Source organism: Nycticebus coucang, chromosome 9 (assembly GCF_027406575.1).
Source record: "Nycticebus coucang isolate mNycCou1 chromosome 9, mNycCou1.pri, whole genome shotgun sequence".
NCBI classification, from domain to species: Eukaryota; Metazoa; Chordata; class Mammalia; order Primates; family Lorisidae; genus Nycticebus; species Nycticebus coucang.
In genome coordinates this window covers 134,904,108-134,918,894 of record NC_069788.1, presented here as the reverse complement: position 1 = coordinate 134,918,894, position 14,787 = coordinate 134,904,108, and the positions used below count along the sequence as shown (strand labels likewise).

The 14,787-nt window shown below is 36.5% G+C and overlaps 1 protein-coding gene across 1 annotated transcript in view; it reads right to left on the bottom strand.

Moving 5' to 3' along the window:
- Window positions 1-14,787, bottom strand: part of LOC128594023 (ankyrin repeat domain-containing protein 26-like) — a 57,456-nt gene that overhangs the window by 39,839 nt on the left and 2,830 nt on the right. Inside the window, exons 2-3 of the mRNA XM_053602524.1 lie at window positions 5,047-5,249; window positions 3,656-3,742 (exon numbers count right to left, since the gene is read on the bottom strand). Of these exons, the coding sequence (XP_053458499.1) occupies window positions 3,676-3,742; window positions 5,047-5,249 (270 nt within the window). The 3' untranslated portion in view covers window positions 3,656-3,675. The remainder of the gene's footprint in view (window positions 1-3,655; window positions 3,743-5,046; window positions 5,250-14,787) is intronic.

Here is a 14,787-nt window from a genome sequence, read left to right as displayed (position 1 = left end):
GGAGAGGTCATCTTTCCTCCTAACTCTTAGCACGTGGTCGAAGTAGTTGCTCTTATTCCAACCCTGGAATCAGTTCTCTTCCTGCCTCTCATTGGCTTTTGAATACTTTCCCACATAAGTGATGGCAAGGGCAACTGTCCTTGGGAAAGAGACACCAGGTCAGATGTGAGAGCTCACAGGGAAAGAGACAGACCCAGGCCAAAGGGAAGGAGCATCTCTGGGAGGGCACCTAAAAGCTTCAAGAAAGATCTTGATTTTTTCATATTTTATGTATTTTTTTATTAAATCATAACTACAATTATAAATTGTCAGTCCAATTCATAATTGCCAAGTCATGGAAGCAACCCAAATGCCCATTAACCCAGAAACAGATTAACAAATTGTGGTATATGTACGTTATGGAATAAGATCTTGATCTATGATGACTCCACTCTTGCACTAGATGATGGGAGGCTGCAGTTATTTTGTCTGTATTCACAAGTGAAAATTGTCAAATATTAAAGGACTTTTAAAAAGTCTCTCTCACTTCATTTATTTATTTATTTTTTTGTAGAGACAGAGTCTCACTGTACTGCCCTCAGTAGAGTGCCATGACATCACAGGACTCACAGCAACCTCTAGCTCTTGGGCTTAAGCGATTCTCTTGCCTCAGCCTCCCGAGCAGCTGGACTACAGGCGCCCGCCACAACACACGGCTATTTTTTGGTTGCTGTTTGGCCGGGGCTGGGTTTGAACCCGCCACCCTCGTTATATGGGGCTGGCGCCTTACTCACTGAGCCACAGGCGCTGCCCTCTCTCACTTTATTTTTATGTTCCTATTAAGTCATGTATTTTTCCTCATACTTCTCTTAATAGAAATGCAGAATCATTGTCCCCAAGTGAATTATTTAATACAGTGCCTGGTACAGATGACAAAAGTAAAAGGGGGAGAAAAATATCTCGGTGACATTGATCACTGACAAGGTACCACCAATGGTTTGTGAAGTGTGTAGAGCAATATCTTAGGAAAAACTGATGACTGCCAGAGGAAATAAAAAAGCTTAATGAACTGCTAATATTTTCATACATAATACTAAGTCAAAAGCTATCTTAGCTCCCTATGGAGTACAATGCACCAATGATTTGTAGGAAAAGCACTGCCCCTACTCCATGTTCTTTCTGTTTATTTGCAGGTGGAGATTAGGTTTCAGGTGGCAGGGGTAGCTTGAAGTCCAATATTAATATGAGGAGCACATTTGCAACTTTGTTTCTAATTTTTCATTCTTAAATATAGGAATATTGTAATATTATATACAGAACACAAATGTATCAGCAAATTTTAGCTAATTAAGAAGATTCTCTCATAACTGGTAACTTACAATCTATGTCCCAGGGAAATCTAAGTGTCTAGAGAGAACACTGTAGGATTAAGAGTCAAGGAAGTCACACCTAGAGAGGCACCATGCCTCCTTTAGCCAGACGACTGTGTTTCTGTTTTGTATAATATGGTTTCATGCATTTTTTAAAGAAAATTTATATTTGTAAAAAAATTCCAAAAACCCATAAAACTCATTAATGTAATCAACCCCCTAAATTCATATTAGAGGCAACACTGGGTCAGAGAGATTGTAGTTTGTCTAAAGTCAAAAAGGAAATTAGCTTCAGCCCGGGAATGGGCTTTAGGTCACCTTCTTGAACGTGGAGTTCTTTTTCAGCTACTTTCTGCACATTGATAAAACCACACAGATTTTTAAATATAACTCAGAGAAAATGCAAGGAATATACACATTTAAAATAAACATTCCTTTCCTTCCGAAAAATTATGGGAGAATATTTCCTCCAAAATCTTCCCTTTCACTGCATCTGTACTTATACATTCTTTCATCATTATTCTATAAAATGATACATTATCTGACTTTCCTGGTAAGAGCCAATGAGGACATTTTATATTTGCAGAGTATTTAACACTCATTTTCTTTTTATAACCAGTAGTTCAATTTCATGACTCGGAAGTACGTAGACCCTGATCATCTCATGTTTTTTTTTCTAAAAAAACAAACACTAAGTAAGCCAAATAATGAAGAAAAATTTGTAAGCTAGTATTTTGCCATTTAAGTATTAAAATCATCATGAAAATTAGTTGCTATTTGTTTTTGTTCAAACAAATGTTTTATGTTTTTTTGTAAATTCTTTTTGAGACAGGGCCATGCTATATTGCTCAGGTTGGAGTGCAGTGGCTATACACAGGGATGATCACCGCACGCCACAGCTTGAACTGCTTGGGCTCTAGAGCTCATCCTGCCTCAGACTCCCACAGGAATGTGTTCCTGTGAATGGCCTTTGTAATGTCCCCCAGATTAAAAATGGCCAAACATTAGATAAGCAATTTAAATCGGACAACACAGTTGAAGTAACTTTTTCTTTATGGCCTCTACAATTGACACAGCTTGTCATCATCAGATCTATTTTGAGATTTGCAGAAATGAATTCTTACTATGAATAAAATAAAATGGCTATAATACCAGGTTCTTGTTACATCTCCAAGAGAAATGGGAACCATGTGTTCCTTTACAAGAAATTCTGAGTAGGAGGAATTAATTGATTCTCTTTGGTTGTCATTGCTATTTACACATCTTTGATACTTTTGCCATCTTGGTCTTGGATCATTCAAGCAATGGTCAAATAGAGAGGCATGAGTAAACTTCATTTTAAAAGCTCAATTAGTTGCTTGATTTCACTATTTAAAAAGTATAATACAATTGCCCAGAAAGCTATACATTTTATGAAACTTGATACAAAACCGCCATAAGTTCAATGGTAATTAAGGACATATGGTTATGTAATAAAGTAAAAAAAAAAAAGAAATTAATTAGAAACAGAAATTAATATTTCTTTGTATTACAGGCTTATTGAATTCATAAAAAGTGTCTATGTTGGATTCCTATAGGTAGTAAACATCCTATGTGGTTAAAGTTTTGGATGGCAATCATTCCCTTGTGATTAGGGGTGGAACACTTTAGATGGTGCAGGAAACCTTGAAGTGTTATGAAACACAGTCACAGTGAAATCAATTACAAAGTAACTCAGAGCACCTATGGGTATTCATTCGATTATTAGGCAATAATGTTCAATGCCCTAAATGTAACTTAAATGTAGCTTTTTAGAAAATGTAAAATGCATACAGTAATGCATTTATGGGGTACAGTGCGCTGATTTCATACACAATTTGGAATGCTTACATCATACAGGTTAAGATCTATCTCTTTATGATTTAATAAAAAATTAAAAAATAAAAAATGTAAAATGCATCAGTTTAGTTATATTTATCCCATCAAGGTAACAAATGGGTATCTGTTGAAAATGAGAGCACCAGGGACTTAAAATAAAATTTCTGTTTCTTTTCTTAATTAAGGTAGATAATTATGATCTTTGCTTAACATGTTAAGTCAATTAAACAACTCAGCATTTCAACAAATTAAAAAGAAAAGTTACGTCAGAAATTTGAAACTCAAAAGAAAAAAGATAACATAACTAACTTTGGTTAGGTAGTTCACTAGGCTGTTATCTGAAATCTCTGGGCTTGAGGCAGAAGATCACCAAGGTTCCCTTCAAATAAACTTCCTGTTGAAAACTACACTTTTTAAATATTTTCAATACAAGTGAATCTAGAACTGACCTTATGGCAAGAGTGATACATCAAGATCTGTTACTCTTTTTTTCATCAAGCAAATCAGCAGTGTCTTCTGTTAGATTCTGATGAATTCTATGAAGATTGCAAAAGATGAGTGGTTAGTATTTCATTTTTCCTAAAGCATTCCTAAGTGGCTTGCAATTTAATATTAAGAAGTTGGCATAAGTGTAAATAAAATGTCCATTTAAACAGTGTTTTGTAACTGAAAATGTGTCTGGGCAGGCCTACTCTGTGCAACTCCAGTTATAAAAGCATTCTAAATAAGAAAATAGTTTCTAATAAGAAAATAGTTCAAGTGCAGAGGGGAGAGGTATGGCTGTCAATGATGCAAAGATCAACAGGGTACGCTCGCTGCCTTCTGTAATGGCTCTCTTTATAATAAACACTTGAGGGTATCATTAGAAATACTTATGTTTGGAAAGCAACTATGTGCAATAGGGAATATATCAATTTGCTTGACTATACTAAACATTCCACAACAAAAAAGTTAGAGAAAAACTTATTCTCTTAAGCCAGTACAAAGATTAAAAAAAAAAAAAAAAAAAGTTCCTCAAAGACTTCTTCAAGCACTTGCTTTTGCCACCCTTTTACATTTCACCTACTATATGGGGAAAGTTAAGTATTGGGCACTGAGAGATAATTCAGAGCAACAACTTCTAGGTGAGAATGAGATGGCTGAGTTGGTGATCAAGAAAAACTTCAGCAAGCACCGGTGGAAATTAGCTGCTAACACTGTTACCAAGGCATGAGTGGTGGGGCCTAACCTTTTTGTGTGTCTTCCATACCTCAGGCTGACCATGGCATTATTTTTAAGAACTTCGTGAATTATCCATTCCTTTATCTCTGTGTTAATCAAGTATGCAAGTTTTGCAAATATGCCTTTGTGTTGAGTGGAAAAACTATACCAGAAATTTTTTCTCAAGGTGCCCACTAGTGCCAAGACCAAAGATCACAGCCAAGAAAAGTTAATTTTCCAGGTGCCAGAAGATGCTGAAAGAATAGTTGTAGTACTTGACTATTTGGGTTTAAGTTGTAATCTTCATTAGATTAATGAAACTCATTAATATTTTTACCTAGTGGAATGGTGGCAAGAAATTTATAACAATATCACTGTCTAAATTATAAAGCTACAAAAATATCTAGCTGAAGGAATAAGAGATCAGGTTCACTACATAATAATTCATATGAAAAAATTTCATATAAAATCATAAAAAGGGAGAAAAACAAACTGCTCTGAATGAATATTTCAAAATTAAGTTCACTAAGACCTGTTTTTATTTCCAAATAATTTCATGAGCTTCCCTCCCTAAAAAATTATGCATTGAGGAAAATTAATGAACTTAATTTATTTTCTATGATTTTGTGTTTTGACCTACTCTCTTAGTTTTTTGTATGACAATTTTCTAATTTTCAATTCTTTTAGATAGAGTTGCTTGTATTTCCGAAATGTGGTTTCATTGATTTCTTCTTGAGAAGTTTCTGTTACAGAGATTTCAGATTCCAGATATGCAATACAGGATTTCATCTGAGCTCCTGCTGAAACAATATGCTCTAATTTTCCTTGAGATGATGCTCCAGTCTAAAACAAATTGAAAGGATACATTTTAAAGAATTATAATATGAATAGTTATTGTATATTTATTTTTTAATGTGTTGAGTCAGTGATGCCCTGAGTAAGTTTAAACATGGGGAGAAAGCATACATTGCAAATGTTCATCATCAAGATCAACTAAGTTGGCAAAGCATCTATAGCTCAGCAGCTAGGGTGCTGGCCACATACATTGGGGCTGGTGAGTTTGAACCCAGCCCAGGCCTGCCAAACAAGGACAATTATAACACACACACAAAAAAAATAGCTGGGCATTGTGGTGGGTGCCTGTAGTCCCAGCTACTTGGGAAGCTAAAGCAAGAGAATTGCTTAAGCCCAAGAGTCTGAGGTTGCTGTGAGCTGTGACACAAGGTTACTCTATTGAGTGAGACTCTGTCTCAAAAATAAAAACAACAAAAAAAGTAAGCTGTTAATATAATTCAATATTAAATATAATTATACAAAAGGAATCATTATGTTAGAACTCATGTAATATGATCATTCAAAGAATATTAGAATCAATTTAAATTTTAAAAATGTTAAATAGTGTATCTTAAGAACAATTCAAGAGTGTGGTCTAATTTCTAAATCACAGCTTTTTCTTTCCTGTGGATCTATGTTAACTTCTCTTAATAATCAAATGATTTTCTTTTTGTTTTATTTATCAAATAGTAACTGTGTACACTAATGCATTTATGAAGTAAAATGTGATTTGATAGACAACGTGGAATGCTTACATTTAAATGATTAACAGAACCATCTCCTCGCTTACTTATTTGATGTGGTAAGGCATTCGTACGCTTTTCTTAATAGTTTAGAAATGTCTCATTGCATTATGTAAATTAGGTTATTCTTCTTAGTAAAGTATCTCAAAAATGGGGAAAAAAGTATCCAGTGTATTCAATACTAGTATGAAATCAGTATATAATCACCTACACATTCACAAGGAGGTCAGGAGCAGTGTAGGACCAGCATGGAAAGCAGGTGCCTGCTTGCAGAGGCTGGCCGACCCTCTGGCAGAGGGGTAAAGACAGGGAAGTACTGTCCTGCAGATTTTTTGGACTTGGGTGCTCACCACAGCTGCCTTGGGAGAGCCTGCGTGAGAGAGTGAACTTGAATGGTGCCCAGTGGCAGGGATTGAACTACCAGGCAGGGTGTAACTTTGATTAGGTTGGCTGCCATCAGAGGGCTGTCATTGTGGGAGGGCCACTGGGAAGAAACAGCCTGCAGGATCCCAGCACGTGACTGGCTGTGGTGCACCTGATGAGCTGGGTAGCCATCCTTGGGGTGAGGTGGATGGTTCTCACATCCCAGAAAAGCCACATTGTGGCCAAGGGGCACTGTTTGGAAAGTTGAGGTGTGTATCCTAAAAAGTCTGGTAAAAGCTTCAGGCCCCCACCCTGCTATGCCTGAATGTTAATGAAACCACCATGCCCTGACTGAGGGATAATAAGTCAGAAAGAAGGAAGCGGGTTTCCTCAGCAACTAGACAGTGGCTTCCCACATCCATCTTATATAGCAGAATCAGCATGTTTGTTTTGCATCTCCAACCCCCAGAGTGCCACCTGAAGTCCAGGTAATATATTGCTATCTGAATGTATATTTAAAATTTTTTCCTTCTAATTTTTTTAAGTTTTTCTTTCCTTGTGTTTTATTTTTTCATTTTTAATTTCTTGCATAATAAGCATTCCATTTTGTGTTAGCATTTCTTTGCTTTTTAAACTTACTTTTCTATTTTTTCTTTCCTTCCTTTTTCTAGATTTTTCTCATCTTTCCTTCATAAATTTTTCAAATGAAATAAGGTATTCCTCTATCCCTACTTTTTCCCCCAAAGTTTATAATTTTATTTATTTTCTTAATTTTATTCTCATCTGTTTTGTTCTCTTTCATTCTGTATTTTATTTATGGGACAGAGCCTTGCTCTGGGGCCTAGGCTGGGGGTCCATGGCATTGGCATGGCTCAAGGAGGCCTTAAAACCTGGGCTTGGGTGTCCTTCTCACTTTAGACTGCCAAAGGACAGTATTAGTAGGTCCCCCCAGTGACACAAAGATGTTTTCCTTTTGTATATGGTGGAGGCAAGGTCTTGCTTTTGGTCAGGCTGATAAGGAGCTCTTGACTGTGGAGAACCCAAATTCCTTGGCCCCTCAGAGTCCTGAAATTGCATGTATGGGTCAATGCACCCTGTTGAACACCACTATTACTCCCGTATTTCTCTTCCTGTCCTTTCTTTTCTTTTTCTTTCACCCTTGTTTTCTGTTTCTTTTCTCACTTCTCATTCATTTCTCTTTTCTTCCTTTTGTCCCTGTACCAAAAGGCCACTCCAACATTCAAGCACAGAGACAAGAACATTTAAGAAGGAGGACGTGAGAGGAAAAAGTAGGGGAAGGATATGGATAAAGAAGAAAGCACATATGAGGAAAAACCAACAAGAAAAAAAATCTGGCAACACGAAAAACCAAAAGATCACCCCTAAACTCAAGGGACCATGAGGCAGCTACCATAGAGGATCCTACCTAGAAGGAAATTATGGAAGTAACATCAAGGGAATTTAGAGTATGGATGGCAAAAATGATGAAGGCAATTGAAGGGAAAGTGGATAATCAATGAAGGGAAATCCAAAAATTGACTTAAGAAGTGAATAAAAGATAGGAAAGAGGTACTAGACCTTAAAGAAATAAAGGAGTCACCCAGGGAAGTTGAAGATGCAGTAGAAAGTACAAATAACAGATTAGATCATGGAGAAAGAAGAATCTCAGAGCTAGGGGATATGTCTCTTGAGCTAACTCAGGCATTTAAAGAGGCAGAAAAGAGTAAAAGCAGAGCTTAGAGAATTATGGAAATTCATGAAGCATACAAATACACAAATTAAAGTGATCTCTGAGGGGAAAGGAAAATAACCCAAATGTATAGAAGCCCTTCTAGAGCATATTGTAAATGAAAATTTCCCAAGCATCACCAAGATTCTGACACAGTCCTCTTAGATGCATATCAAACTCTGGTTCATCTCAACAGACACATTGTAATGAACCTGTCCAAGGTCAAAATTAAAGGGAAAATTCTGCACGCAACCAAGAGTAAGCACCAATTTAATTATAAGAGCCAATCCATTAGGGTGACAGTGGACCTTTCAGCTGAAACTTTGTAATCCAGAAGAAGGTGGTCTTTGACATTTAACTTTCTTGAATACAACAATTTTCAGCCCAGGATTCTGTATACTAGGTTTTAAATTTGACAGAGAAATCAAATCTTTTATTGACATGCAAACATTGATGAAATCTGCCACTACACGTCCAGCTCTGCAGAAATACTCAGACCCATTCTCCATACTGACCATCACAATGGACCTCCAAGAAAAGTAGACACCCAGAAACTGAAGAACAAAACATAGCTTCCACATTGGTGCAAAAAATAAAATTAAGCAATGGACCTTCACAAAATAAGGTGAATAGAACTCCACAACACTTAACAATTCTCTCAATGAATGGCTTGGAATCCCCACTGACAAGGCACAGACTGGGTGACTGGATAAAAAAGCACAATCCATCTATATGCTGTCTCTAGAAACACACCTAATGTTGAAGGACAAAAGAAGACTCAGGGTGAACCAGCAGTTAAGTAAGCGAGGAGATGATTACCATTTGCCTGAATTATTGTTTTCCAGTCCTTCATCCTTAGTCTTGTTTTATCCTTCAACATGTACAATCACCACATTATACCCCATAAATGCATTAAGGTACACAGTTATGATTTAATGAAGGAAAATATATTTAAAATATTAAAAAACAAAAGGAAATCAGAAAAGGAGGGGTTGCAAGTTTATTTTCAGAGACAATTGTATTTAAAGCAAAAAAGTAAGTAATAACAAAGAGGGTCACTATATACTGGTCAAGAGAAAAATAGAACAAGAGGACATTTCAATTCTAAAAGTATATAACACCCAACTTATATGGTCCCAGATTTATGAAGCAAACACTAATTGTCTGAACAATATAATATCCTACAACACCACAGTAGCTAGGGACTTTAACATTCCTCCAAGAGAACTGGACAGAGCCACTAAACAGAAACTACACATAGAAACAAGGAACTTGAATGCTACCCTAGATCAGTATGCTTAATAGACATATATAGAACACACAACCCCAAAGCCAGTGAGAATATGTTCTTCTATCAGCCCATGGATCATACTCCAGCCCACAGACACAAATCAAACCTCAACAATTTTTTTTGAAAATTTGAAATAATACTTTGCATCTTTTCAGTCCACCAGGGAATAAAGATAGAAATCGATTGCAACAAAAACCTTCATCCACACACAAAGTCCTGGAAACTACAAACTTTATGCTACACGACAGTTGAATCAAGGAGGATAAAAGAAGGAAATTATTAGATTTCATGAACAGCATGACAATGAAGCCACAGATTCCCAAAACCTGTGGGATACTGAAAAAGATGTCATAAGAGGAAATTTCTTACATTAGATACCAACATAAGAAATATGGAAAGAGAGCACATCAACAGCCTAATGAATCATCTCAAAGAAATGGAGAAGGAAGAGTAATCCAATTGCAAACCTAGCAGAAGAAAAGAAATAACCAAAATTAAATTAGAAATAAATGAAGTTGTAAACAAAAGAATCATTCAGAAAATCAATAAAATGGAAAGTTCGTTTTTTGAAAAGATAAATAAAATCAATAAACCTTTGGCCAGATTAAATAGAAAGATAGCATTAAAATCTCTAAAACCTCAATCAGAAACAAAAAAAGGGGAAATAACTACAGATACCACAGAGATACAAGAGATTATCTCTGTCTACTACAAGCAACTCTATGCCCAGAAATTTGACAATGTGGACGAAATGGACCAATACCTGGAATCACACTGTGTCCCTAGACTTAACCAGGGAGAAATAGAGCTCTAGAACAGACAAATATCAAGCACTGAAATTTAAATAACAATAAAAAAGCTTCCAACAACAAAAAGAAAATCCCTAAACCACATGGCTTCACGAGAATTTGATCAAATCTTCAATGAAGAGCTTATACCTACCATGCAGAATGAATTCCAAAACACTGAGAAGAAAGAAACCTTCCCTAGCATGTTCTATGAAGAAAATATCACCCTGATACCAATACCAAGAAAAGACCAAACTAAAAAGAGAACAACAGACCAATTTCACTAATGAATATCGACAGAAATATACTCAACAAAATCCTAGAAAATAGATTTTATCTATACATTTAAAAAATTATATGTCATAATCAAGTCGGCTTCATCCCAGTGATGCTAAGATGAAGCTAGTTTAACCTACACAAGTCCATAAACATAATTCACCATATCAATAGAAGCCAAAATAAAGACCATAAAATCCTCTCAATAGATGCAGAAAAAGCATTTGGCAATATTCAGCATCTTTTTCTAACAAGAACACTTAAGAAAATAGGCAGAGATGACACATTTCTTAATTGGTTGAAGCCTTCTGGGACAAACTCACAGCCAATTTCACACTGAATAAAGTTTTGCACTTAGACCTGAAACTAGACAGGATGTACACCATCACCACTGGTATTCCACATAGCTCTGGAAGTTTTAACTAATGAAATCAGGAAAGAGAAGGACATTAAGTGGATACAAATGATGGCCGAGGAGGTCAAACTTTCACTCTTTGCCAATGTTATCATTTTATACTTAGAGAACCCAACTGATTCAACTACATGACTCCTGGAAGTGATCAAGATATAGAGTAATGGTGTGGAGTATAAAATCAATGTGCTCAAATCAGGAGCCTTTGTGTATGCAAATAACAATTAAAATGAGAGGAAAACAGGGACACAATACCCTTCAGAGCAGCTTCAAAGAAAGTGAAATACCTGGGAATATACTTAACCAAGGACATGAAAGATCTTTACAAAGAGAATTATGAAACCCTAAGAAAAGAAATAGCAGGAGACATGAATATATGGAAGAATATGTCATGTACACGACTGGGAAGATTTGCATTGTTACAATGTTTATAAAACCCAAAGTAATGTATGGATTCGATGTAATTACCATTAAAATACCAACATCATACTTTGAAGAAATGGAAGAAAGAGTTCTGCATGTTGTATGGAAACAATAAAAAACCCATAAAGCCAAGGAAATTATTAATAATAAAAACAAATCCAGAAGTATCACTCTACCAGACTTTACATTATATTGTAAATCCACAGTTATCAGAACAGCATGGTACAGGCACAAAAATAGAAATACAGGCATATAGAACAGAATAGAAAACGTAGAGATGAAACCAGCTTCTTATTGCTATCTGATCTTTGATAAACCAAACAAATAATCACTATTCAATAAATGGTACTGGCAGAACTGGATAATTCACATAAAAACTGAAAGTAGATCTGCACTTTTCGTCAACTTGCAAAAATTGAATTCAAGATGGATAAAAGTTTAAATCTAAGACATGAAATGATAAAAGTCCTAGAAGAAAGTGCAGGGGAAAACTTGATGATGTAGACCTGGGGAAAGATTTTATGAAGACTCAGTTGGCAATCCACGACAATACCAAAATTAAACAAATGGGACTTAATTAAGCTGGAAAGTCTCTGCACAGGTAAGGACACAAAAACTAAAGCAAGATGCCATTAATCCCCCACCCTCCACCTCCCTCCCTGCTCCCTCCCTCCTCTTTCCCCCTTCTCCGTATTATTACGTTGTAACTGGGTTATAGCTTTCATGTGAAGGTCCTACCTTAGTGTCAAAGGGTGAGTACATTGGGTACTTTTTCTTCCATTCTTGAGACACTTTACTAAGAAAAATATGTTCCAGCTCCATGCATGTAAACATGAAAGAGGTAAAGTCTCCATCTTTTTTTAAGGCTGCATAATATTCCATGGTGTACATATACCACAATTTATTAATCCATTCATGGATCAATGGGCACTTGGGCTTTTTCGATGACTTAGCAATTATGAATAGGGCTGCAATAAATACTCTAATACAAATATCTTTGTTATGATGTGATTTTTGGTCTTCTGGGTATATGCCCAGTAGAGGGATTACAGGATTGAATGGCAGATCTATTTTTAGATCTTCAAGTGTTCTCCGTATCTCTTTCCAAAAGGAATGTATTAATTTACATTCCCACCAGCAGTGCAAAAGTGTTCCCTTTTCTCCACATCCACGCCAACATCTCTGGTTTTGGGATTTTGTGATGTAGGCTAGTCTCACTGGAGTTAGATGATATCTCAAAGTAGTTTTTATTTGCATTTATCTGATGATTAAAGATGATGAGCATTTTTTCATACGTCTGAAGGCCATGTGCTTGTCTTCTTCAGAGAAGTTTCTCTTCAAGTCCTTTGCCCAGCCTGTGATGGGATCCCTTGTTCTTTTCTTGCTAATGCATTTGAGTTCTCTGTGGATTCTGGTTATTAAATCTTTGTCAGAGACATAACCTGCAAATATCTTTTCCCATTCTGAGGGCTGTTTGCTTGCTTTACTTCCTGTGTTCTTGGCTGTGCAGAAGCTTTTCAGTTTGATCAAGTCCCAGTAGTGTATTTTTCAAGCAGCTTCAATTGCCTGGGGGATCCTTCTCATGAAAAACTCGCCCAACCCAATTTCTTCAAGGGTTTTCCCTGCACTCTCTTCTAGTATTTTTATAGTTTCATGTCTTAGATTTAAATCTTTAATCCAGTGAGAGGCTATATTGGTTAATGGTGAGAGGTGTGGGTCCAGTTTCAGTCTTCTACAGGTTGTCAGCCAGTTCACCCAGCACCATTTGTTAAATAGGGAATCTTTTCCCCATTGAATGTTTTTAATTGGCTTGTCAAAGATTAAATAACGGTAATTAGCTGGATTCATCTCTTGGTTCTCTATTCTGTTCCAGACGTCTACTTCTCTGTTTTTGTGCCAGTACCATGCTGGGTTTTTTGTTTGTTTTTGTGGTTTTTGGCCAGGACTGGGTTTGAACCCACCACCTCTGGCATATGGGACCAGAGCCCTATCCCCTTGAGCCACAGGCACTGCCCAGCATGCTGTTTTGATCACTATTGATTTGTAGTATAGTCTGAGGTCTGGTAGAGTGATTCCTCCTGCTTTGTTTTTATTTCTGAGTAATGTCTTGGCTATTCGAGGTTTTTTCTGATTCCATATAAAACTAAGTATTGTTTTTTCAAGATCTTTAAAGTATGACAGGGGAGCTTTAATGGGGATTGCGTTGAAATTATATATTGCTTTGGGTAATATGGTCATTTTAACAATGTTGATTCTTCCCAACCATGGCATGGTATATTTTTCCATTTGTTAACATTCTCAGCTATCTCTTTTCTTAGAGTTTCATAATTCTTTTTATATAGATCTTTCACGTCCTTTGTTAGATAAACTCTAAAGTATTTCATCTTCTTTGGCACTACTGTGAATGGAATAGAGTCCTTAATTGTTTTTTCAACTTGACCATTGTAGGTATATATAAAGGCTACTGATTTATGAATGTTGATTTTGTAACATGAGACGCTGCTGTATTCCTTGATCACCTCTAAGAGTTTTGTAGTAGAGTCCCTAGTATTTTCCAGATATACAATCATATCATCTGCGAAGAGTGAAAGTTTGATCTCTTCTGACCCTATGTGGATACCCTTGATCGCCTTTTCTTCCCTAATTTTGCTGGCTAAAACTTCCATTACAATTTTTTTTTTTTTTTGAGATGGAGTCTTAAGCTGTCGCCCTGGGTAGAGTGTAGTGGCATCACAGCTCACAGCAACCTCTAACTCCTGGGTTTAAGCGATTCTCCTGCCTCTGCCTCCCAAGTAGCTGGGACCACAGGTGCTGGCCACAACACCTGGCTATTTTTTGGTTGTAGTTGTCATTGTTGGGCCTCTGCTTTGGATTTGAACCTGCCAGCTCAGGTGTATGTGGCTGGCACCTTAGCCGCTTGAGCCACAGGCACTGAGCCTACTTCCATTACAATGTTAAAGAGCAATGGAGACAATGGACAGCCTTGTCTGGTTCCAGATCTGAGTGGAAATTATTCCAATTTAACTCCATTCAATATGATATTGGCTGTGGGTTTGCTGTATATGGCCTCTATTAGTTTAAGAAATGTCCCTTCTATACCAATTTTCTCAAGTGTTCTGATCATGAAGGGATGTTAGATGTTATCAAAAGCTTTTTCTGCATCGATTGAGAGAATCATATGGTCTTTGTTTTTTAATTTGTTTATGTGCTGAATTACATTTATAGATTTACGTATATTGAACCAGCCTTGAGACCCTGGGATAAAACCGATTTGGTCATGATGTATGATTTGTTTGATATGTTTTTGGATTCTGTTTGTTAGAATCTTGTTGAATATTTTTGCATCTATATTCATTAGTGATATTTTTCTACAATTTTGTTTTCTTGTTGGGTCTTTTCCTGGTTTGGGGATCAGGGTGATGTTTGCTTCATAGAACGTGTTGGGTAGTCTTCCTTCTTTTTCTACCTTTTGGAACAGATTGAGTAATCTTCAAGGGAATATGTGAATCCTAGTAAAAGTGG